At 44.9% G+C, this 21,615-nt stretch overlaps 2 protein-coding genes across 8 annotated transcripts in view; one reads left to right on the top strand and one right to left on the bottom strand.

Moving 5' to 3' along the window:
- GABPA (GA binding protein transcription factor subunit alpha) overlaps positions 1-9,651 on the bottom strand; it is a 52,185-nt gene extending 42,534 nt beyond the window's left edge. The window contains exons 1-2 of one of the 6 annotated variants that reach the window (XM_008267149.4): positions 9,513-9,651; positions 1,844-1,976 (exon numbers count right to left, since the gene is read on the bottom strand). In XM_008267149.4, coding sequence (XP_008265371.1) covers positions 1,844-1,920 — 77 coding nt within the window. In that variant the 5' untranslated portion in view covers positions 1,921-1,976; positions 9,513-9,651. Of the gene's footprint in view, positions 1-1,843; positions 1,977-8,100; positions 8,681-8,983; positions 9,123-9,512 lie in introns of those variants that run through there. The other 5 variants (XM_008267150.4, XM_002716772.5, XM_008267148.4 and 2 more) reach the window with 5 other exon arrangements.
- ATP5PF (ATP synthase peripheral stalk subunit F6) lies at positions 9,004-21,130 on the top strand. 2 transcript variants are annotated; one of them, XM_008267151.4, is made up of 4 exons: positions 9,004-9,558; positions 13,016-13,195; positions 20,349-20,473; positions 21,005-21,130. In XM_008267151.4, exons 2-4 carry the CDS (start codon positions 13,032-13,034, stop codon positions 21,040-21,042), a joined length of 327 nt encoding a protein of 108 aa, XP_008265373.1. In that variant the 5' UTR covers positions 9,004-9,558; positions 13,016-13,031; the 3' UTR covers positions 21,043-21,130. The 2 variants fall into 2 exon arrangements, with proteins under 2 accessions (XP_008265373.1, XP_002716817.3); XM_002716771.5 differs by having other exon boundaries at positions 9,521-9,694.
- Positions 21,131-21,615: the final 485 nt, after the last annotated feature.

Genomic DNA, 21,615 nt, shown 5'->3' on the forward strand with positions numbered 1-21,615 from the left:
CAGAGATGGCACTGTGGTGCAGTGTGTTAAGCAGAGACGTAGGACACGCTAGTTACAGCTGTTCCACTTCCTATCCAGCTCACTACCAATATGCCTGGGAAAGAAGCAGCAGATGGCTCAGTTGGGCCCCTACCACTCATGCAGGAGACCTGGTTGGAGTTTCAGGCTTCTGGCTTCAGCCAGGCACAGCTCTGGCCATTGCAGCCATTTGGGGAGTGAACCAGTGGGTGGAAGATCTCTCTCACTCTAACTCTTTTAAATAAATAAATTGTTAAAAATAAAGTAACAATATTCGATACCAAAAACACATTTCTGGTGTTTGAAAACTCATTTCTTCATGGATATTGTGGTAAGGTCATCATCAATTAGTGTCACCAAACTGATCACTGAATTTTACTGTGAAATGTTAGTTTGAGATTTAAAGCATCCTTGAAAATATGCTTCAATCTGCTTACACATATAGATATTGCATATATAATAATCAAAGAGAAATGCTCACATCTGTATTACAGTTATAAGTTGTTTTGAACAATTTTAGAGCCAGAAAGGACAATACAGTGTCTCCTCAAAGTAGATATACCAGAGGTGTGCTTTTCCAGTTAAGGTCTCACTTGGGATACTTGCATCCCACATAGAATGCTTGGGTTTCTGTTCTGGCTCTGCTCTCTATTCCAGCTTCCAGCTAATCCACATCCTGGGAGACAGCAGGTGATAGATACTTCAAGTACTTGGGTCTCTGTCACCCAGGTGGGAGACCTGCACTGAATTCCCAGCTCACGGCTTCAGTATAGTCCAGCCCTGACTGCTGCAGACATTTGGGGAGTGAACCAGCAGATGGGAGATCTCCCATCTGTGTGTCCCTTTCTCTGCCTTTCAAATAATATTTAAAAAAAAAAAAAAAACATATGTATGCCATCTCTAATCGTCAATTTCCCTACCCAATGTAAAACCAACTTAATAAGTATAAGTGGATAAGATATGAAAACATATGTTAAATAAAATACTTTCCATTTCATTTAATTTAAATACTACTGGTTATAATCAACATAGTTCCACATAAAAAGAGTAAGATTTGTATTCCTTCTTTTTCTTTTTTATTTGACAGGTAGAGTTAGAGACAGCGAGAGAGAGAGAGGGAGGGAGAGAGCGCGTGCGCGCGAAAGGTCTTCCTTCTGTTGGTTCACCCCCCAAATGGCCGCCATGGCCGGAGCTATGCAGATCTGAAGCCAGGAGCCAGGAGCTTCCTCCTGGTCTCCCATGCGGGTGCAGGTGCCCAAGCACTTGAGCCATCCTCCACTGCCCTCCCAGGCCACAGCAGAGAGCTGGACTGGAAGAAGAGCAACTGGGACTAGAACCTGGCGCCCATATGGGATGCCGGCACAGCAGGAGGAGGATTAACCAAGTGAGCCATGGCGCCAGCCCCTGTATTCCTTCTTAAGAACCTTTTTTGGGGCTGGTGCTGAGGCATAGTGGGTAAATCTGCTGCCTGCAGTGCTGGCATTCCTTATGGAATGTTCAAGTCCCAGCTGCTCCACTTCTGATCCAGCTCTCTGTGATGGCCTGGGAAAGCAGCAGCAGATGGCCTAAGTCCTTGGGCCCCTGTTACCCATGTGGGAGACCCAGAAAAAGCTCCTGGCTCCTGGTTTCAGATCAGCTCATCTACAGCAGTTGCAGCCATTTGGGAAGTAAGCCAGTGGACAGAAGACCACCTACCCCCGTAACTCTTTCAAATCATTAAATAAAATCTTTTAAACAAAAAAGCCCAAAGATAAAGTCTGATTCCTCACTTTAATTATGTACACTGACAATCTAAAAACAAATGATAAATTTAGGAAACACCAACCTTTCTTCTGTACACTCTGATTTCTCTGTTCCGTCAATCTCAATTTCTATCAGCTCTTCTGCTTCTCTCTTAGTCATGGTTGAAGTATTTCAAAAGATCAGTCCTGTAAGAATTTTGAAGGTTTCAAAACCATCTGTACAAACAGAAATGATACACAAGAAATAGAAACCCAAGTGAAAGAAGGGAAAGTAACCTTCACTTATAAAAAAGAAACCACAAATGGCATCTATAAATCAGTTTTTATTTAACTGGTGTTTTTATTAGCCTGACATGATGTCATCATCCTATTGGATTTACTGGGATTTTTTTTTTTGACCCAGTTAATAGGTTAATGCAAGTTACTTCAAAATTAAATGAAGGTTATGTTAGCTCTATTAAAGCAACTCATAGTCTCATTAACAGATTTAAATCTGATGCTTAACATGGAGAGAAATTACAAGTTCTTATCTAAAAGTTGTACCTCACTAAAATTTACTGCAAAGCAATACACCGGTAAGAGAGATACCAAACTAACCACAGGATTTATGTTACAAATTACAATTATGGGGTGGGCATTTGCTGCAGCATTGTGACACCTGGTATGCACATATCCCATACTGGTGTCTGGGTTCAAGTCCTGGCTCCACTTTGATTCTAGCTTCCTGTTAATGTGCACCTTGGCAGACAACAGTAACTGCTCAAGTAGTAAGATCCCTGCCACTCCTGTGGGAGACCTGGATGGAGCTATAGGTTCCTGGCTTTGACCTGGCCCAGCTCTCCATGTTGCAGACCTTTGGGGAGTGAACAAGTGTATGGAAGTTCACTTGCTCTATCTCTGGCTGTCTCTCAATCTTTCAAATAAAAACAAATAAATATTTTAGAAAATTACAAGTATAATACCAATAAGCAAAAACCACAAAATAAAGTAATAAATGACAGATATACACATTATTCCTCCATCACATTTTGAATGACTTTTTTTTCCAACATGGTTTTATTTAAACAAACCACTGGTTCAGTTTTTCATCATCTCAGGTAAAGTTAGTACTTACTGCTTAAACAACCATAGATACAAAAACATTTTGAAAAGGTAAATAGGGGCCAGCACTGTGGCACAGTGGGTAAAGCCGCCGCCTGCTGTACCAGCATCCCATATGGGTGCCAGTTCGGGTCCTGGCTGCTCTACTGCCTATCCCACTCTCCGCTATGGCTTGGGAAAGCAGTAGATGATGTCCCAAGTGCTTGGGCCCCTGCACCTATGTGGGAGATCCAGAAGATGCTCCTGGCTTCAAATAGGCCCAGCCAGCAGATGCAGTCATTTGGGGAGTGAACCAATGGATAGAGGACCTCTTTCTCTCTCTGTAATTCTGCCTTTCAAATAAATGAATAAATCTTAAAAAAAAAAAAAAAAGGTAAATAGTGCATAAAGTAAGTATAATACCCATATACAGTTATTTCTTTGTGGTCATTTCTGAAAAAGCCGCACGTCCCGTTACTAGCTACCTCCCTATAGGTTAATGTTTTCATCTTTGGACTCCATGAGTGGAGTTCACATCATGTTCAGAGTAGTTTTCTAAGTTTACTAGCTTTTTAATCTCAAAAACACACACCATAGACTTAGAAGGATCACTCCCCTAAATTTGGTATTCTAACATTTGTGAGTCTGCTCCCACTAACAAGATTTCATAAATGAATTCAAATATTCATTCCTGTTAACAGTAATCATTATTGAGTGCTTGGCACTGAATTCAAACACTACACAGAACAATCTTATTTCAAGTCCACTTTCATAAGACCCACCAGAGGTAAACAAGGCTAAATTGTCTGCAGTCCATGTCAGTCTTTTATTTATTTATTCATTTATTTATTTATTTTAAAGAGTTACAGAGAGGGACAGGGACAGGGAGAGGGAGGGAGGGAGGGAGAGACAGGGGGAGGGTAAGGGAAAGAGAGGGAGAGGAGGAAGGAGGGAGGAAGGGAGAAAGAGGGAGAGACAGGGGGAGGGTAAGGGAAAGAGAGGGAGAGAGGGAGAGAGGGAGGGAGGGAGGGAGGGAGGGAGGGAGAGAAGGGAGAGGGGGGAGCGAGAATCTTCCGTCTGGTGGGTCACTCCCTAGATGTCTGTTGGTTTACCCTTATCAACCACACTCAACTCTATAATCTGTCTCTCCTTTATCTCCTTTCCTCTCCAATAATCTGCCATGAATTTATATACCTATTCTCATTCTTCCCCTATTAGATCTTCGTGAAAGTATAAAGAGCAAAACTGTCCAAAAGTGGTCACAGGAATTTAAAGTGTTTCTTTGGATTTGGGGTTTCTTTTACCCTCTTCAAGTGGCAGGGGGCCTCACCAGGTCACTACTTCTCAAAGGATGAAGGGTTCTGTGCCAGGTACAACAGTGACCCAGACTTGTAAATATGGAAGTTACATGGCAAAGGGGAATTAAGACTGCAGAGACAATTAAGATTACTAATCCACTGACTTTAAAATCCTGAGTTATCTATGTGAGCCCAATGAAATCACAACATAGTCCTTAAAAGCAGAAGAAGGAACGTGAAGTGAGAGCCAGACCAACTCAATAAGAGGACTTGACAGGTCAGTTCTGACTGGCTCTGACGCAGGAAAGCAGCCATCAACCAAGGAACAGAGGTAGCTTCTAAAAGTCAGAAAAATAAAGGGATAGAAAAGAATGCAGTTCTATTAACACCTGATTTTAGCCTACAGACCTATTTCAGACTTCTAACATCCAGAACTGTAAGATAATAAAGTCGCGGTGTTTAAATACCATTAAACATGCAGTATTTTGCTATAGTAGCACTAGGAATGTTGCCCCCTCCCCCCCCCATTTTAGAAAGAACTCTAACTCCCCTCAGATCTCAATACCTCCAAATGCTGGGTAGCTGGCTGTCTGACCACTTACTCAATTGTTAACAGCTGGCATCCCAATCTAGTGGCCAAATATAAAAATGGTCTGATTTTGCTCACATTATTAGGGTTGCTCTCACACATGCCCTGTAAGATGGAAGAATACAGGAGTAGTTTTTCACTTAAATAGACACAGATTGTGCACATCCAACATACTGCCTACATTCCAGCTGGCCTCTCTTTGGAATGATGAAACGCAGGACCTTAAGTTTTCTTTTCTTGCTAATGTTAGATTAGTAAGTCTTCCCTTTCCCTACTAAAGCCTATTCCGTAACTGGTGCTACGTGTAAACATGTAGAATTTTCTACACCTGGAAAGCCGGCATCTCACATGGGTGCCAATTTGTGTCCCAGATGCACCAGTTCTGATCCAGCTCCCTGCCAATCACCTAGGAAAAGCAGCAGCAGATGGCCCAAGTGTCTGGGCCCCTACTACCCAACGTGGGAGACCCAGATGATACTCCTGGTTCAGCCTGGCCCAGCCCTGGTTGTTGGGGCCATCTGTGGAGTGAGCTGGAGGGCCGGAGATCTATTTCTCTCTGTAACTCTGACTTTCAAAATAAATAAATAAATAAATCTTAAACAACAACAACAACAACAAAAAAAACTATGGAATTCACCCTGAGCAAAATAGGTAGTGGCCCAGTAGGGACCTTATTTTATGGAACAACATGAGCTTCACAAGGGCAAGGATACATGTTCAGTTACTTTGAACAGCGCTTCCTCTCTGGTGGACATTCTATTAATATCCGCTGAATAAATGGAAGTACAAGGACTATTTCACACTACGTAAAATGAACTCCAGATGCCATAATAAAGGGTTAAATACGAAAAGTAATACTACAAAGTTGATAGAAGAAAACAGTTGAATCTTTTGTTGTCTAATGACAGAAAACAATTTTCTAAACTCTCAAATATAAACCAAAAAGAGAAAAACTTCTGAATTTGATTCATAAAATTCAAAACTCAAAAATCTGATTCAAAAATTCAAAAAAACGCAAGTTACAGAATGGGAAAAGATGTACCCAACACCTAAAAGTGACAAGAGACTAATAAACGGAACAGACAATAACCTCTTAGAAGTTGACAATCCAAAATAAGTCAGGACAAACTAGAAAAGCAGGCCACGTACAGGAAAAGGAAATCCCATAAAGGGAAACCAAAGTGGCTCTAGACAGTAAGATATGCTTACATTCAAATTATTCCAAAATTCCCACTTAAAACAAGAAATTACCACTTTACACAATGTGTGTAGATATGGCAAATGTTAGAAAGTTCAACAATGGGGGCTGGTGCTATGGCGCAGGGAGTTAAACCATTGCCCGCAGCCTCGGCAGCCCATGCGGGCACCAGTTCCAGTTCTAGATGCTCCACTTTCGATCCAGCTCCCTGCTAATGGCCTGGGAAAGCAACTGTCTGTTGGGCATTGCCTAAAATCTCCATTACAATATGGCGCCTGGCAGACGTTCAAAGTGCTTGTCTGCAGCTGCTGCGGTTAAGCTAAGTAAGATCAGACCACTGGCAGGGATAGGTCCGCTTTAGTTCCGGACACACGGGCAGTGCATGATCCCTATACTTTACTTAAGGTGCCCCTGTGCATGGTCCACCCGTGCCTGCGTGACCTTTTCGCTGATTGGCTCCCCTACCGCCTATGTCCTTCGTAAGCTTTATAAGCCTGCACACTTCTTCAGTAAAGTGGTTCCTGCTTTGACAGAACTCACAGGTGCTTGTGGTGTGTTCATCACCCATCGACCTTACCCTTCGCGTTCGCCTTGTTGGGAAGTCTCTGTACTGGCCCCTGCTGGTCAGGGGCCAGCCTCAGACTTGAGACCCCAACAACAGTCGAAGATGGCCCAAGTCCTTGGGCCCCTGCACCCGCATGGGAGACCCAGAAGAAGCTCCTGGCTCCTGGGTTCAGATTGATCGGCGCAGCTCTGGCCATTGCAGCCAACTGGGGAGTGAACCAGCGGATGGAAGACCTCTCTCTCTGCCTCTCCTCTCTCCGTATAACTCTTTCAAATAAATAAATCTTAAAACAAAACAAAACAAAAAACAATAAACCCTTGGTACTTTCATTAATATCACAAAATGGATACAAGACTAACCTTGAAAATTTAACTAGAAACTTTGAAAAAGGCTAGTGTCCTTCAAAATATACATGTAATTCCCTTTTGAAATACAAATTTGAGGACTGTCCTTCACATTATTAGTTTACAGAGCTTAGGACCATTCTTCCTAATGCAGGAAAAAGAAATGTAAGTGCAGTCCAGATGAGTACCTGCATGGTCAACTGCTCATTTTCCCTAGCTTACAAATATTTTTAACACATTTTTATTTTAAAAAATAAAGTTAACATTAAGAAAAACAAAGTCTTGGCCGGCGCCGCGGCTCAATAGGCTAATCCTCCGCCTAGTGGCGCCGGCACACCGGGTTCTAGTCCCGGTTGGGGTGCCGGATTCTGTCCCGGTTGCCCCTCTTCCAGGCCAGCTCTCTGCTGTGGCCAGGGAGTGCAGTGGAGGATGGCCCAGGTGCTTGGGCCCTGCACCCCACGGGAGACCAGGAAAAGCACCTGGCTCCTGGCTCCTGCCATTGGATCAGCGCGGTGCGCCAGCCGCAGCGCGCCGGCCATTGGAGGGTGAACCAACGGCAAAGGAAGACCTTTCTCTCTGTCTCTCTCTCTCACTGTCCACTCTGTCAAAAAAAAAAAAAAAAAAAGTCTCTGTATGTGTGCATACAGGCATGTGCCATGTAAAGGAAAAAGCAAATATGGCGAGCGGTTAATAAATGATGACCCCCACTCCCACCCCAGGCTAGGGTAAGGGGTATACGGGTGTTCACTATATGGTTCAATTTTATTACAGGCTTAAAGATTTTTTTTTTTTAAGAATTATTTATTTATTTGAAAGGCTGAGTTACAGAGAGGCAGAGGCAAAGAGAGAGCAAGGTCTTCCATCCATTGATTCACTTCCCAAATGTCCACAACAGCCAGAGCTGTGCAGAGCCGAAGCCAGGAGCCAGGAGCTTCTTCCAAGTCTCCCATGTGGGTGCAGGGGCCCAAGGACTTGGGCCATCTTCTGCTTTCCCAGGCCATAGCAGGGAGCTGGATAGGAAGTGGAGCAGCCAGGACTTGAACCAGTGTCCATAAGGGATACCAGCACTGCAGACCAGGGCTTTAAACCGCTACACTACAGCGCCAACCCCGGGCTTAAAGTTTTATAAATAATGAGCTGGGGGAAAGAGTACAGTAAAGTTTAAATTTAATATTCGGCCTCTCCATGTTCTCATGACTTGCTTCCAACTTAACTGGCTTAATTAGGTGCTTTATGACTATATGATCATAAAGTCACGTTACATACAATCCAGGTATGATGGACTTGTTTATGCAGTGGCAGGATGTATCTGAAAACGAACAAGTCAAAGCCTGAGTGAGAACGGGTCCTTTAAAGTTGTTGCTGAAGAGTCGACCAATTTATTCTTCAGTTTAAGGCAATGCATGACCTAAGAATGTTCTCACTGCTCTGTTCCACGCGGTCCATGGGAACTCTTGCTAATCTGCTATCTCCGAGTCAGGTGTATTTCTACCGGCGAGAACTGCTTGTGACCAGAATTTCATTTCTAAATTACTACTCATCGCTTCGCTATGCAGTATTAAGACACTGTCTGCTCTGTCGTTATCCGCGCCAAACTCGGAGCCCTGAATCCAAACGTGATCACGGAGCTGTATCTTGTATTGCACGAAACACTATAAAAGTTGGCAAGGTACATTAGCTCTTCGCTAGCTCATTTCCTCGTTTTTAAACAAAAACCCCAAGCAGACATTATCGTCAACAGTACGGTTTTGGAGCAAGTGTGACAGCACGGAGACCTAAGCGGATCTGAAGCGAGTGAATCGCTGAGTCCGGCGAAGCAGACTGGGTCTGCAACTTCCTCCGAAATCCCGGGGCGTCCGACCCAAACCGCGACCACGGGGACAGCGGCCCACCGCGCACAAACCGGCGAGGAGACCGGGAAGCGCGGGGAGGCAGCAGGCGCGCCGCTCCGGGGCCCCGCGCCGCGCGCCCCCCGCCCCTCCCCGCTCCCTCAAGTCTCCACGAACGGAAATGGGAGTCGCGGAGCCGGGGACCAGCGGAAACAAAACACAGAGGCGGCCGCGGGGGGGCCGCGGTGGGGGAAAAGGCCCCGGAACGAGGCCGGCCCGCGCGGGCCCGCGCTCCCTTCCTCCCCCGCGGCCGCACTCACCCGCTCCGGAATCGGCCCTGGCGCTCTCGCCCGCGCTCCGGGGCCGGCTGCGAACGGCAGAGGCGCGGGCTCCACGTGCAGCGTCCCTCCGGGCCGAGCCCTGCAGCTCCCAGGACTCCAAGTGTGAGGCCCCTGGGCCCTTCCCGCGGAATCGGCGCCGAGAAACCCCGAACCCCCTCCCGCCTCCCAGGCTCCCCCGGGTCCGGGACTACAACTCCCAGCAGGGTGCGGGAAACGAGCGCAAGCGGCGCACGAGGCGCCACGTCCCAATCCGCGTGTTTCGCACACTCTCACTTTCCCTGCACATTCACATACACCCCAACAACCCCTAAAGAGCAGGACGCTGCCTAGGAGGGGGGGAGCTTGAACTCGGGACAGGCCAGCCGAAGTGCGCATGCGTAGAGTAAGGTTTCCAGAAGGGAAAAAGCGAACGGGTCAAATTAGGCGAAGGAAAGATGGCGGAGGCTTCGCTAGAGGACCCGGAAGCAGTTACCCTCCACTTCCTCCTCCTGTTTGGCTTCTGTCTCACCTAGAGCCGTCCGGTCGCAGATTGCCTCCGAGACGCTTCCTGTCCGGTGAGTGCCGACCGACTGAAACGGCGGCCCATAATGCATTTCGATGGCGGGTAGGCGTGTGGGGGCGGAGTCAGGGCCGGAAGTGGAACGGTGGCGGCGGCGGCGGCGGTTCTGGCAGCTCGGGGCTGAGTGCAAGGTGACTGGGAGGGTGACTAGACCAGCTCGGTCTCTTGGGACTGCGGTTCTGGGTTTCTTCACACGGCCTAGGCTGCCCGTCACCTCTGCCTTACTGGGAGGGCAGCGCAGTCCTGTGTCCCTAGCACCTTCAGGGCCTGGCTCGGGGTCACAGCTGACCTCGGCGCTTCTGCTCTTCGAAGAGTGCCGCAGACCCAGTAAATGAGGGATAGTGCCTCTGTGGGCAAACCGGGGGAGTGCGGGAGGCCGAGGGGTCTTGGGGCCCGCGGCCTGCCAGGGACAGCCCAAGGTCAGATGTGCGGGATGGGGTCGCGGCCCCGCCTGCCTGATGGAGGCGCGCGTGAGATTCTCCGGCACTAAAGCGCGGGGCAGGACCTGCACCCTAAGAGGGAACAGGGTAGTGGTCATCTTAAAAGCCCTGCTTGAAATGTTTGTGATTGGCTTTTGGAACTCTTACTGAAGGAGGCAGCGAGCTGGGTAACCTTTGGCTGGTCAGTCACCACTATAAATAGAACCAGGCCCCCTCCCGCCACGGGGCCTGCGTGCTGGCTGTAACCCCTCGTGTTGAGGTTCCCAGTCCTACTTGGAATCCCTTTCCTAGGCTCTTGTGGCATCCGATGGTACTCGAATAGAGAATTTGTCACAAATGGCATTTTAAATCTCTTTGTGTAATTATGTGTGTCTTAGGCGTGACATCGTGGACAATCCACACGTACTCAATGAGGGGGAAAAGGGAATAAGGAAGGAACAAGTTTTCATATGAGCGTATCTGTTCATTTTTTCGATGAGTTTGTAGAACTTGCAAGGGCTTGAGAGCTTTTGAATATATGGGTTTGGGGTCCAGGAAAAAGACTAGAATTAGAGACGTGATTTGGAAATCATTGGCAGCTACATGATAGATACTGAAAAAAATGAAAATAGATTCCACCCGTGTTGCAGTAGGAATCACATCTTTGCAGTCAACCTTAGTTATGGGAATATGGGTGATTAATCACTTTTCTTGAACATAATTTTATCATCTGTAAAGCGGGATAAAACACTTGTAACTCTTTAAGGATATCACAGTAGGGGCACAAGGAAAGAATGTATATGGAAGTAATGGGCACAGTATCTAGGTCTGAACAAAGATCAGTTGTTGAACCTGAATGTCCTTGGGTTGCCAAAAGGGGAAACAGGTGTAGATGTATTCAGTTGGATTCTACTGTGTAACCTTGGACCAGACACTTATCATCTAAGCCTCAGTTTCTGAATGTGTAAAAATGAGAATGATAGTAAGTGGCAACTTAAGGGGTCATTTGTTTGTAGTCTTGTTCTCAAGTGTTTTTCTCTGAAGGAAAATTTGGGGGAAGGCACGGAAAGTATGTTAGTGTACAGGTTTTCACTCTAAGAGTCAGAAATTTTTGTCAAGATATATGGAGGTATGAATCTTACCACCATCTGAACATAGAATTTGATAAGCCCTTTGAGTTTATAGACTCAGTCTTAATCTGAGAAAACTTTTTTATACTAATTATTTATGGCCTCCTTATCTAGTCCTATCCTCTGAAATTCTGTTCGCACATGGTTGTTATAATTTGGAAATGTTTTTTGCATTGGATCTTTAAAGATTTATTTATCTGGAGCCAGTGCTGTGGCGTACATAGAGTCAGTAAAGCCGCCACCTGCAGTGCCAGCATCCCATATGGGTACTGTTTCTAGTTCTGACTGTTACACTTCCAATCCAGCTGCCTGCTAATGTGCCTGGGAAAGAAAGCAGCAGAAGGTGGCCCAAGTCTTTATTTTTAAAGAATTATTTATTTGAAAGACAGAGTTACAGAGAAAAGTAGAGCCAGAGAGAGAGGTCTTCCATTCCACTGGTTCACTCCCCCAAATGACCGCAACGGCCAGAGCTGAGCTGATCAGGAGCCAGGAGCTTCTTCGAGGTCTCCCAGGCAGGTGCAGGGGCCCAAGGACTTGGAAAATCTACTACTGCTTTCCCAGGCCATAGCAGAGAGCTGAATTGCAAGAGGAGCAGCTGGGACTCGAGTGGGCGCCCATATGGGATGCGAGCGCTGCAAGCTGGGGCTGCAAGCTGCACCACAGCACCGGCCCCGGCCCAAGTCTTTGGGCTCCTGCATCCACATGGAAGACCTTTAGGAAGCCCCTGGCTTCTAGCTTCGCATTGACCCAGCTCTGTCCATTGTAGCCATTTGGGGAGTGAGTCAGCAGATGGAAGATCTCTCTCTCTCTCTCTGTCTCTCTGTCTCTCCCTCTCTTTCAGAGAAATAAATCATTTTTTCTCTTTAAAGATTATTTTATTTGAAAGGCAGAGTTTTAGAGAGGGAGGAACAGAGAGAGGTCTTCCATCTGCTGGTCTGGGGCCAAGCAAAAGCCAGGAGCTCCAGATAGGTCTCCCACGTGGGTAGCAGGGGCCCAGACACTTGAAGCCTTCCTCTGCTACTTTTCCCAGGCCATTAGCAGGGAGCTGGATCTGCAGTGGAGCCAGGACTTGAACGCTCACCCATGTGGGATACTGGCTTCACAGGCAGTGTCTTTATTAGCTACCATAATGCTGGCCCCACATTTGATCTTTAAGTCACTAAATCAGGGGTCAGCCTTTCTACTGAATGTGTTAGCTTCAGGAAGTCTAAGGACTTAAAAGTCTTTAAATCCTTATTAGAACTTTCATTCCATCACAAATTCTATTTCACTGATTAGGTTGTACTACTAGATATTCCCCTTTCTCGTTGCAGGGCTCATCTGGGCTGGTTGCTGTTTTGCTTTGCTGGACATTTTGGATTTTGATTTGGTTGTTAACAGTATTCTTGAATGGCTGAAATCCTTCAGTTGTACAAGCTTTCTCCTCCTCTTCCAGGCCATCATTCCTGGCTATGGCAACTGTCTCCAGTTTCTGTTGGCCTTTTGAGAGAACATTAATTTGTGAGCCAAATTAATTGTTTTTGTTTTTCCTGCTGGAGTAGGTGGTATTCTAACAGCCTACGTCTGTTATGTCTTCTGGTCCAGGACTAAGTTCTTGAGAGAAGGAACCCCATCCCAGATTTTGCTTGCTTTCTGCCCTAACCCTAGAGAAGCCTCAGTACCGGGTTGTTCCTAGCTGCTCCTAGGTCTCAGGGCCTTTTGGTTAAGAAGCAAGAAAATTTGCAGTGGGGAATGAAGAGGGTAAGGGACTGATCAAGTATGGATTGAATTCTAGTAAGATTTTGTTCTGTAAGAACTGGTGGAGTTAGATTTTAACTATGTGATGTATTTAGGGGTGATTTACAATTGTGTATGTATGTCTGAATGTATGTATGTGTATTAACATTCTGGTGCTTGTTTTCAGTAACATAAAGTCAGCCATGATCCTGCAGAAGCTCTTCAGGTTCTCCTCTGTCGTCCGCTCAGCAGTTGCAGTCCATCTGCGGAGGAACATTGGTGTAACAGCAGTGGCATTTAATAAGGAGCTTGATCCTGTACAGAAACTCTTCGTGGACAAGATTAGAGAATACAAATCTAAGCGACAGTAAGTATATAATCAGCCGTGGGATAAATAGTCAAAGTATGTAAATTTCAAATGGTAATTTAAAAATTACTTGTTTTTTAAAAGTGTCCCAAGACCTTCACTGAGCTGATCCCTGACCTGCAGTCCCACAGTTTATTTTCTAAGGATATCAGGGGAAAATCCCATTAAATCTGTTGTCATTTTAAATGATCTTTACTATGATGTTTATATTATAAATTAAATCAACTCAGTGCTGGAAACTATTTAGCAGCTGTATTTCAGAAAAGTAAGTCCCTTAGCCATCTACTAGCCTAAGGTTATAAAACTAATTAAGGGGCCAGTGCCGCGGCTCACTAGGCTAATCCTCCACCTAGCGGCGCCGGCACACCGGGTTCTAGTCCCGGTCGGGGCGCCGGATTCTGTCCCGGTTGCCCCTCTTCCAGGCCAGCTCTCTGCTGTGGCCAGGGAGTGCAGTGGAGGATGGCCCAAGTGCTTGGGCCCTGCACCTGCATGGGAGACCAGGAGAAGTACCTGGCTCCTGCCTTCGGATCAGCGCAGTGCGCCAGCTGCAGTGCGCCAGCTGTGGCGGCCATTGGAGGGTGAACCAACGGCAAAGGAAGACCTTTCTCTCTGTCTCTCTCTCTCACTGTCCACTCTGCCTGTCAAAAAAAAAAAAAAAAAAAAAGATCATATTAGGGGGTGGGTCGGGGCAGTGCAGGTGGAACTGCAGGGAGGTGCCAGAGACCTCAGCTCCTTGCTGGCAACCTTTCTACATGCATCAAAAAAAAAAAAAAAAAACAAAAAAAACAAAAAACAACTTAATTAAGGAAAAATATACAATGAGAATATTCTAATTCTCAATTTAGTGCCCTTTCCATGACATCATGATTTTGAGTTAATGAATGAACAGCATACTTTCTTTAAGGTTATTTCTTAGTTATATATATCTGGGAATGTCAAAAGAGATAAGATACTCTTCAATGGCATAAAGTTAGTCCAGAAAAAAACGTGACTACTGAACCACAGTTTTAGAAATGAGTGGACCACCTTAGCCATCATCAGGTCCAAACCACAAATGTTAGAAAAAGTAATGGACATCAATTCATAGTTCTGTTTTCTTCCATTTAGTGTCTACTCTGTTCAAGCACTGGGATATTAACTGTGGTTGACCACATCACATTTTCACAGTGCTTTAAATCTGATAGGAGTAGAAGGTTTGATGCAAATAAATACAAAATAGCGTAAAATGAGTTAGGTGCTAAGATAGTGACACACTCATTGTTTGGGAAGTTCATTGGAAGGAATACTCCTTTCTAGCTGAAGGCATTTTAGAAAGCTTCTTGGAAGAGTTACTATTTTTTAAAGATTTTATTTATTTGAAAGGCAGAGAGAGAGAGCGAGAGCTTCCATCTGCTTGCTGATTCACTCCCCAAATGAATGCAGCTGTCCAGGGGATGGGCCAGGCCAAAAAGCCGGGAGCCTAGAACTCAGTCTGGCTCTCCCATGTGTGTGGCAGGGGCTCAGGCCATCTGCTGCTGCTTTTCTAGGCACAGTAGCAGAGAACTGGATGAAAAGCAGAACAGTGAAGCCCTGGTACTCAACCAGTGCTGTGATACTGGGATCCTGCCATTGCAAATGCTGCGCCACAATGCTGGCCTGAAAGAGTTAATATAAAATCATAGTTCTGAAGGCAGTTTTTGGAGACATTCATTCTTCTTGAGAATCTTACGGACAACTGTGGATTATCTTCCCAGTTTAAAAAGTTTGTTACATGATTTTGATTATAGCTAGGAAGGGGTTCTCAAACCTGCAGAAGGCCATAATAAAAACCCTTGCTCAGGCCGGCGCTGTGGCTTACTAGGATAATCCTCCGCCTGCGGCACCAGCACCCCGAGTTCTAGTCCCGGTCGGGGCACCAAATTCTGTCCCGGTTGCTCCTCTTCCAGTCCTGCTCTCTGTTGTGGCTGGCCCGGGAAGGCAGTGGAGGATGGCCCAAGTCCTTGGGCCCTGCACCCGCATGGGAAACCAGGAAGAAGCACCTGGTCCCTGGCTTTGGATCAGTGCAGTGCGCCGGCTGCGACGCATCAGCCATGGCAGCCCTTGGGGGGTGAACCAACGGAAAAAGGAAGACCTTTCTCTGTCTCTCTCTCACTGTCTAACTCTGCCTGTCTTAAAAAAAAAAAAAAAAAAACTTGCTCAGGGGCTTATCCCAAGTTAAGGACAATGGTATGAAGTTGAACAGAGAGTAGGAGGAGGGTATCATTTAGTAGAAAAGAATGGTGTAAACTAAGGCATGAAAAGTAGAAAGCACAAGATATTTTTAGGAATTATGCTAATACTGATTCCGTAGTGCATAGGAAAATAAGTATAGTGATCAGTAAGAATGGAATGGTGCTATCCGAACCTCAATTTTATGGCAGTGAGAATATAAAAGTCAAGAGGCACAGAACTGATGTTAGTGACCTGGTAGAGAAGCAGAGCAGAGTGAACAATCAAGGAAAAGAGACTTTCGAGAGTGGTTAACTAACCAAAAAATGTTGCTGTTACCAAAGCTGAGGGTAGAAAAAGTGAAGGGACAAAAATGTATCTAAAGTACCGTTTGTTCTTTAGCTATTGTTATTAAGTTCCCATAATCCTATATACAGTTTTAAATATGAGAAAACCAATGCTGAGAAGTTAGACTTTTCCAGAAATCCCACTGTTCAGTAGGCAGGTATGTAGGACTGCACTGGGAATTTGAGTGTCTTCTCCAGAGGTGCTGTGGCATTTTAGTAGTGATACTATTTACATTTTAGCTGTCCTTAAAAACCCCTTCAGTAAGAAATTACTTCTCGGCCAGCGCCGTGGCTCACTAGGCTAATCCTCCGCCTTGCGGCGCCGGCACACCGGGTTCTAGTCCCGATCGGGGCGCCAGATTCTGTCCTGGTTGCCCCTCTTCCAGGCCAGCTCTCTGCTGTGGCCAGGGAGTGCAGTGGAGGATGGCCCAAGTGCTTGGGCCCTGCACCCCACGGGAGACCAGGAGAAGCACCTGGCTTCTGCCTTTGGATCAGCGCACCGCGCCAGCCATGGCGGCCATTGGTGGTTGAACCAATGGCAAAGGAAGATTTTTCTCTCTGTCTCTCTCTCACTGTCCACACTGCCTGTCAAAACAACAAAAAAAAAGAAATTACTTCTCAGTTTTATATTGGATATAAGGAGTCTGTGGGTCATTCATTCATTTGTGCAAACGATGGGATGGAGAAGTGTTCTGAGCATGGACCCTGGGCGGGAATCCAATTGCCACTTACTAGTTCCATGACCTTGGATAGAGTATTCAACCCCACCTATAATAGTTTCTTCATATGTAAAACAAGGATGATAATAACAGTGCCTATTTCATAGAATGTTACGAAAATTAGTAAATTAATATGTCTAGAATTTGTTATGCATAATTAACAGGTATTTTGTTAGTGCCTGCTTTGTCCCAATTAAGTGCTGGGGCCTAGGAATATAACAGTAAACAAGATGGGCTGTGACAGTTTTGTTCAGTTGAGGAGTTAGAAGTTTTCTGGCCCCTTTTTATCCTAAGAGCACGTTGTAAAATTGTAAATAATAGCCATGATCTATCAGTAACCAGTATGTATGCTGTTAAGACTGACTGTATCTCCTCAAAGCAGTTGCTAAAATTTTATGGATCACAGTGCTGGCAGACAATCATTAGAGAATCTGATTGAGGGATCTATTTATTTATTTTTTAAGATTTATTTATTTGGGGCTGGCGCTGTGGCACAGTAGGTTAATCCTCCACCTGCACCACCGGCATCCCATGTGGGCGTTGGTTCTTGTCCCAGCTGCTCCTTTTCCCATCCAGCTCTCTTCTATGGCCTGGGAAAACAGTGGAAGATGGCCCAAGTCCTTGGGTCCCTGCACCCACATGGGAGACCCAGAGGAAGCTCCTTGCTTCTGGCTTCGGATTGGTGCAGATCTGGCTGTTGCGGCCATTTGTGGAGTGAACCAGCGGACGGAGACCTTTCTGTCTCTCCCTCTCGCTGTCTGTAGCTCTACCTCTCAAATAAATAAGTAAAATATTAAAAAAAAAAAAAAAAGATTTATTTATTCGAAAGACAGAGTTACCTAGAGAGGTAGAGCCAGAGAGAGAGAGAGAATGAGAGGTCTTCCATCCGCTGGTTCACTCCCCAAATGGCCACAACAGCCAGAGCTGAGCTGATCCGAAGCCAGGAGCCAGGAGCTTCTTCCAGGTCTCTCACGCGGGTACTGGGGCCCAAGCACTTATGCCATGTTCTACTGCTTTCCCAGGCCACAGCAGGGAGCTGGATCACAAGTGGAGCAGCCGAGACTTGGTATTGGCCCCCTTATGGGATGCTGGCACTGCAGGCTGGGGCTTTAACCCACTGCGCCATATCACTGGCCTTCAGGTATCTATTTGGAATTGTGTTCTCCATTATCCACATGGAGCTACTCAAATTCTAAATAATTACATATAAATCAAAATGAAAATTCAGTTTTTCGGTGGCCTTAGCTATACTACTAGTGCTGAATACCCGTATCTGGCTAATGGCTACTATATTAGACTGTACATGTAGGGAACACTTCTGTCAACACAGAAAGTTTGAGAGGACATTGTTGACCTAAAAGAAACATCTTTCACAAGTTCTTAAATTGGAGCTATTTTTTTGTGGAAATTCTTTGCCGTGGTCATAGGCACATTGAAAATACTTGGCTTTGAAGGAATTTTAACTTATAAATTTTTTAAGCTTACAATATTGATAGGCAGTAATTTTTTTAAGAAGATTTATTTTATTTATTTGAAAGAGTTACAGAGAGAAGTAGAAACAGAGAGAGAGAGATCTTCTATCTGCCTGTTTACGCCCCAGATGGCTGCAATGGCTGGAGCTGTGCCAATCCGCAGCCAGGATTCTGGGTCTCCTACATGGGTGCAGGGGCCCAAGGATTTGGGCCATCCTCTACTGCTTTCCCAGGCCATAGCAGAGAGCTAGATCGGAAGAGGAGCAGCCGGGACTCGAATGGGTGCCCATATGGGATGCCGGCGCTTCAGGCCTTGGCTTTAATCTGGTGCACCACAGTGCCGGCCCCGATAGGCAGTAATTTTTATGACAGAAGAATTTGTTCAAATAGTTAATGAGACCTGTTTGGCCGCACTATTGGTCCATGATGCTGTATTTTTTTTTTTTTAAGATTTATTTATTTTATTTGAAAGAGTTACACAGAGAGAGGAGAGGCAGAGAGCGAGAGAGGTCCTTCATCCAATGGTTCACTCCGCAGTTGGCCACAACGGCCAGAGCTGTGCTGATCCAAAGCCAGGAGCCAGGAGCTTCTTCCAGGTCTCCCACGTGGGTGCAGGGGCCCAAGGACTTGGGCCATCCTCCACTGCTTTCCCAGGCCACAGCAGAGAACTGGATCGGAAATGGAGCAGCCGGGTCTCGAACCGGCGCCCATATGGGATGCTGGCACTTCAGGCCAAGGCGTCAATCCAGTGCGCCACAGCGCCAGCCCCCATGATGCTGTATTTATCTTTCCAAAGCACAATTTAATTTTTGTCATTTTTTTGCATAGCAAATATACAGACTCCCAGGTTTATTAACATTGAAGGCTTCCAAAGATCTGTAAGTTCTGCTGGTTTTTCCACCTTGACTTAGTGTTCCCTCCATACAGCCAATGTTTCATCACCTCCAAGTCCTTGCTTTTCATCTTAAAATGCCTCAAACTAAAATCTGGCTTCAAATGCCATCTTCTTAAGATGGAATTTTCCCTCATTAGCTGAACAGAAGCAATCTCTTCTTGAATGGTTTTTTGTTGAACTACGTTTTTAAACCTTATCACATAACTCGTTTAAAATGGAAATATTTGTTAGCATGTAATTTTTCTCTTCTAAGTTGCAAAATCTCTGAGGGTAGGAAATAATTTACCTCTGTGATAGACCCCCCTATTACAGAGACGTACAGTTCCCAAGATATATTTTTTAAATATTTCTTTGTTTATTTGATAGTCAGAATTAGAGGGACACAGAAAGAGAGATCTTCCATCTGCCTCACAACAGCCAGAGCTAAGCCAGGCCAAAACTGGGAGTCTGGAACTCCATCCTGGTTTCCCACATGGGTGATAGGGGTTCAAGCACTTGGACCATCTTCTGCTGCTTTTCCAGGCACATTAGCATGGAGCTAAATCTGAGGTAGAATGGCCAGGACATGAACTAGCTCCCTTATGGGATGCCAGCAGCGACTTTATCTGCTGTGTACCAATGCGATCTCCCACCAAGGTCTATTAAAAGCTACTTGGGTATGGCTGATTTAAAGCAGATGATAATAGATAATATTTACTGAATATATTCTGTGCGCATTCTCTCTTTAATTTCTTCAACACCCCCATTCAAGAGCGCATTCATTTTTTTACATGTGGAACCTAAGTGGCTTATGCCTTTTCTTGGTTTATGCAGTTACTAAATGGTAGAGCTGATGCTCAAACAGAACCATATTGAATCCAGAGCCCATGAACTCAACTCAACCATTGTACCTTTTTTTTTTTTTTTTTTTTGACAGGCAGAGTGGACAGTGAGAGAGAGAGACAGAGAGAAAGGTCTTCCTTTTGCCGTTGGTTCACCCTCCAATGGCCACCGCGGCCGGCGCACCGCGCTGATCCGATGGCAGGAGCCAGGTACTTATCCTGGTCTCCCATGGGGTGCAGGGCCCAAGGACTTGGGCCATCCTCCACTGCACTCCCTGGCCACAGCAGAGAGCTGGCCTGGAAGAGGGGCAACCGGGACAGAATCTGGCGCCCCGACCAGGACTAGAACCCAGGGTGCCGGCGCCGCAAGGCGGAGGATTAGCCTAGTGAGCCACGGCGCCGGCCCTCAACCATTGTACCTTAATGCAACTTGGACTTAAAGAGTTTGGGACTTACTAAGTATTCTGGACATCAACAAACTTTGAATGTTGGAGATTTGTTTAAAAAATTATCTCATTTATGTGAAACCTCCTTTTACTAAAATAAATTTGTATTGAAATGCATGTGGAAATGCTTTTTTTCTTTCTGAAGAGTTTATTTTTTTCCTACATGATTATTTTTAAAAGGTCTTTAAAAATTTGACAGTGGAAGTAATTTTGTTTTTGTAACCTAGAATATAACATTGATTTTTATGTGCTCATTTATGCAACAGGGCATCAGGAGGACCTGTTGATGCAGGCCCATCATACCAGCAAGATCTGGAGAAAGAGCTTTTTAAGCTGAAGCAAATGTTTGGTAAAGCAGATATGAATACGTTCCCTACCTTCAAATTCGAAGGTAAATCTTTTTAATCACAGGTTCATTCTTTGGGCATATTACCTTAAGATATTTTTAGTTAACTTGGATTATTTAAAAGATGAAGTGACAGTTAAATATGAATTCATGAGGACTGTGACATATGCATGGGAAGTACTCAGTGGTATAGGAGAAATGCTAGGGAATTGAAATCAGACTTTTGAATCCTGAATGTCACTTACTAGCTGGTGATCTTGGGTAATTTACTGGTGCCTATTTCTTCTTATGGCACTTAAGAAGAACTATAATACCCTCCTCGTGTAGTAGTTATATTTAAATAAGATAATAAATATGTAAATCAATTAACAGAGAACCTGGCCCATGCAAAGTGTTAAATAAAAACTTAGCTATTGTTTGTCTTCTATGTAGATGTCTAATACAGAAGATTTTCTCTAAAAAAGAAAAAAAAAAATCTGAAGATCAATGAGTTAAATCATGAAGCATTCTAGATGGTGCATTTGATTGCAGTTTGGTCAAGTTTGAACCTTTATTTTTTTTTTCTTCCCCTCTTAGATCCCAAATTTGAAACCATTGAAAAACCCCAGTCCTGAAGAAATAATGGAAAGTTAATCTGGTAATTTGTCATGGATTACTTGTACAGTTAATCAGAAGTATCACAATAAACACATTTCACAATTATCAAATGTTCTTTTCATTTTGATTCCCAGTTATTTGGTGATGTTGAGTAAATGCTTCTGAACATTGAATTCTGTGTTTTAGGATTATGTGTAAATCCTTTCACTTGGTTATAGTGAAACAGGTAACAGACATTGAGTAAACTGGGTACTGCTTGCCTATATTCCCACAGACTCTTCCCAGTGTGCTGGGGAATCCTTTCAGTAGTAGAAATTTAACTGCCTGCAGTGAGCCACCATAACCTATGGGAATGTTTGCTATAGATGGATTTTGTGTCCTCTCCCATAATATGAAGAAAGGATTTATAAAATACTTGCTGCAACTTTCTCAGGAGACTTAAGTGTAATTATTTTTTTATAATACATTCTTTTTTACATATGTAATTTGAAAGGCAGAGGGAGCTTCCATCCGTTGATTCACTCACTCAATGCCATCAACAGCCAAGGCTGGGTCAAGCCAAAATCAGGAACCCAGAACTCTATCCAGGT

The sequence above is a fragment of the Oryctolagus cuniculus genome, chromosome 4 (assembly GCF_964237555.1).
Source record: "Oryctolagus cuniculus chromosome 4, mOryCun1.1, whole genome shotgun sequence".
Classification (NCBI taxonomy): Eukaryota; Metazoa; Chordata; class Mammalia; order Lagomorpha; family Leporidae; genus Oryctolagus; species Oryctolagus cuniculus.

Coding starts and splice junctions, on each gene's coding strand:
- ATP5PF (XM_008267151.4), top strand. CDS start 13,032: ATGATCCTGCAGAAGCTCTTCAGGTTCTCCTCTGTCGTCCGCTCAGCA. Junction 13,196..20,348: donor GAATACAAATCTAAGCGACA/GTAAGTATATAA, acceptor TTTATGCAACAG/GGCATCAGGAGGACCTGTTG. Junction 20,474..21,004: donor CCCTACCTTCAAATTCGAAG/GTAAATCTTTTT, acceptor TTCCCCTCTTAG/ATCCCAAATTTGAAACCATT.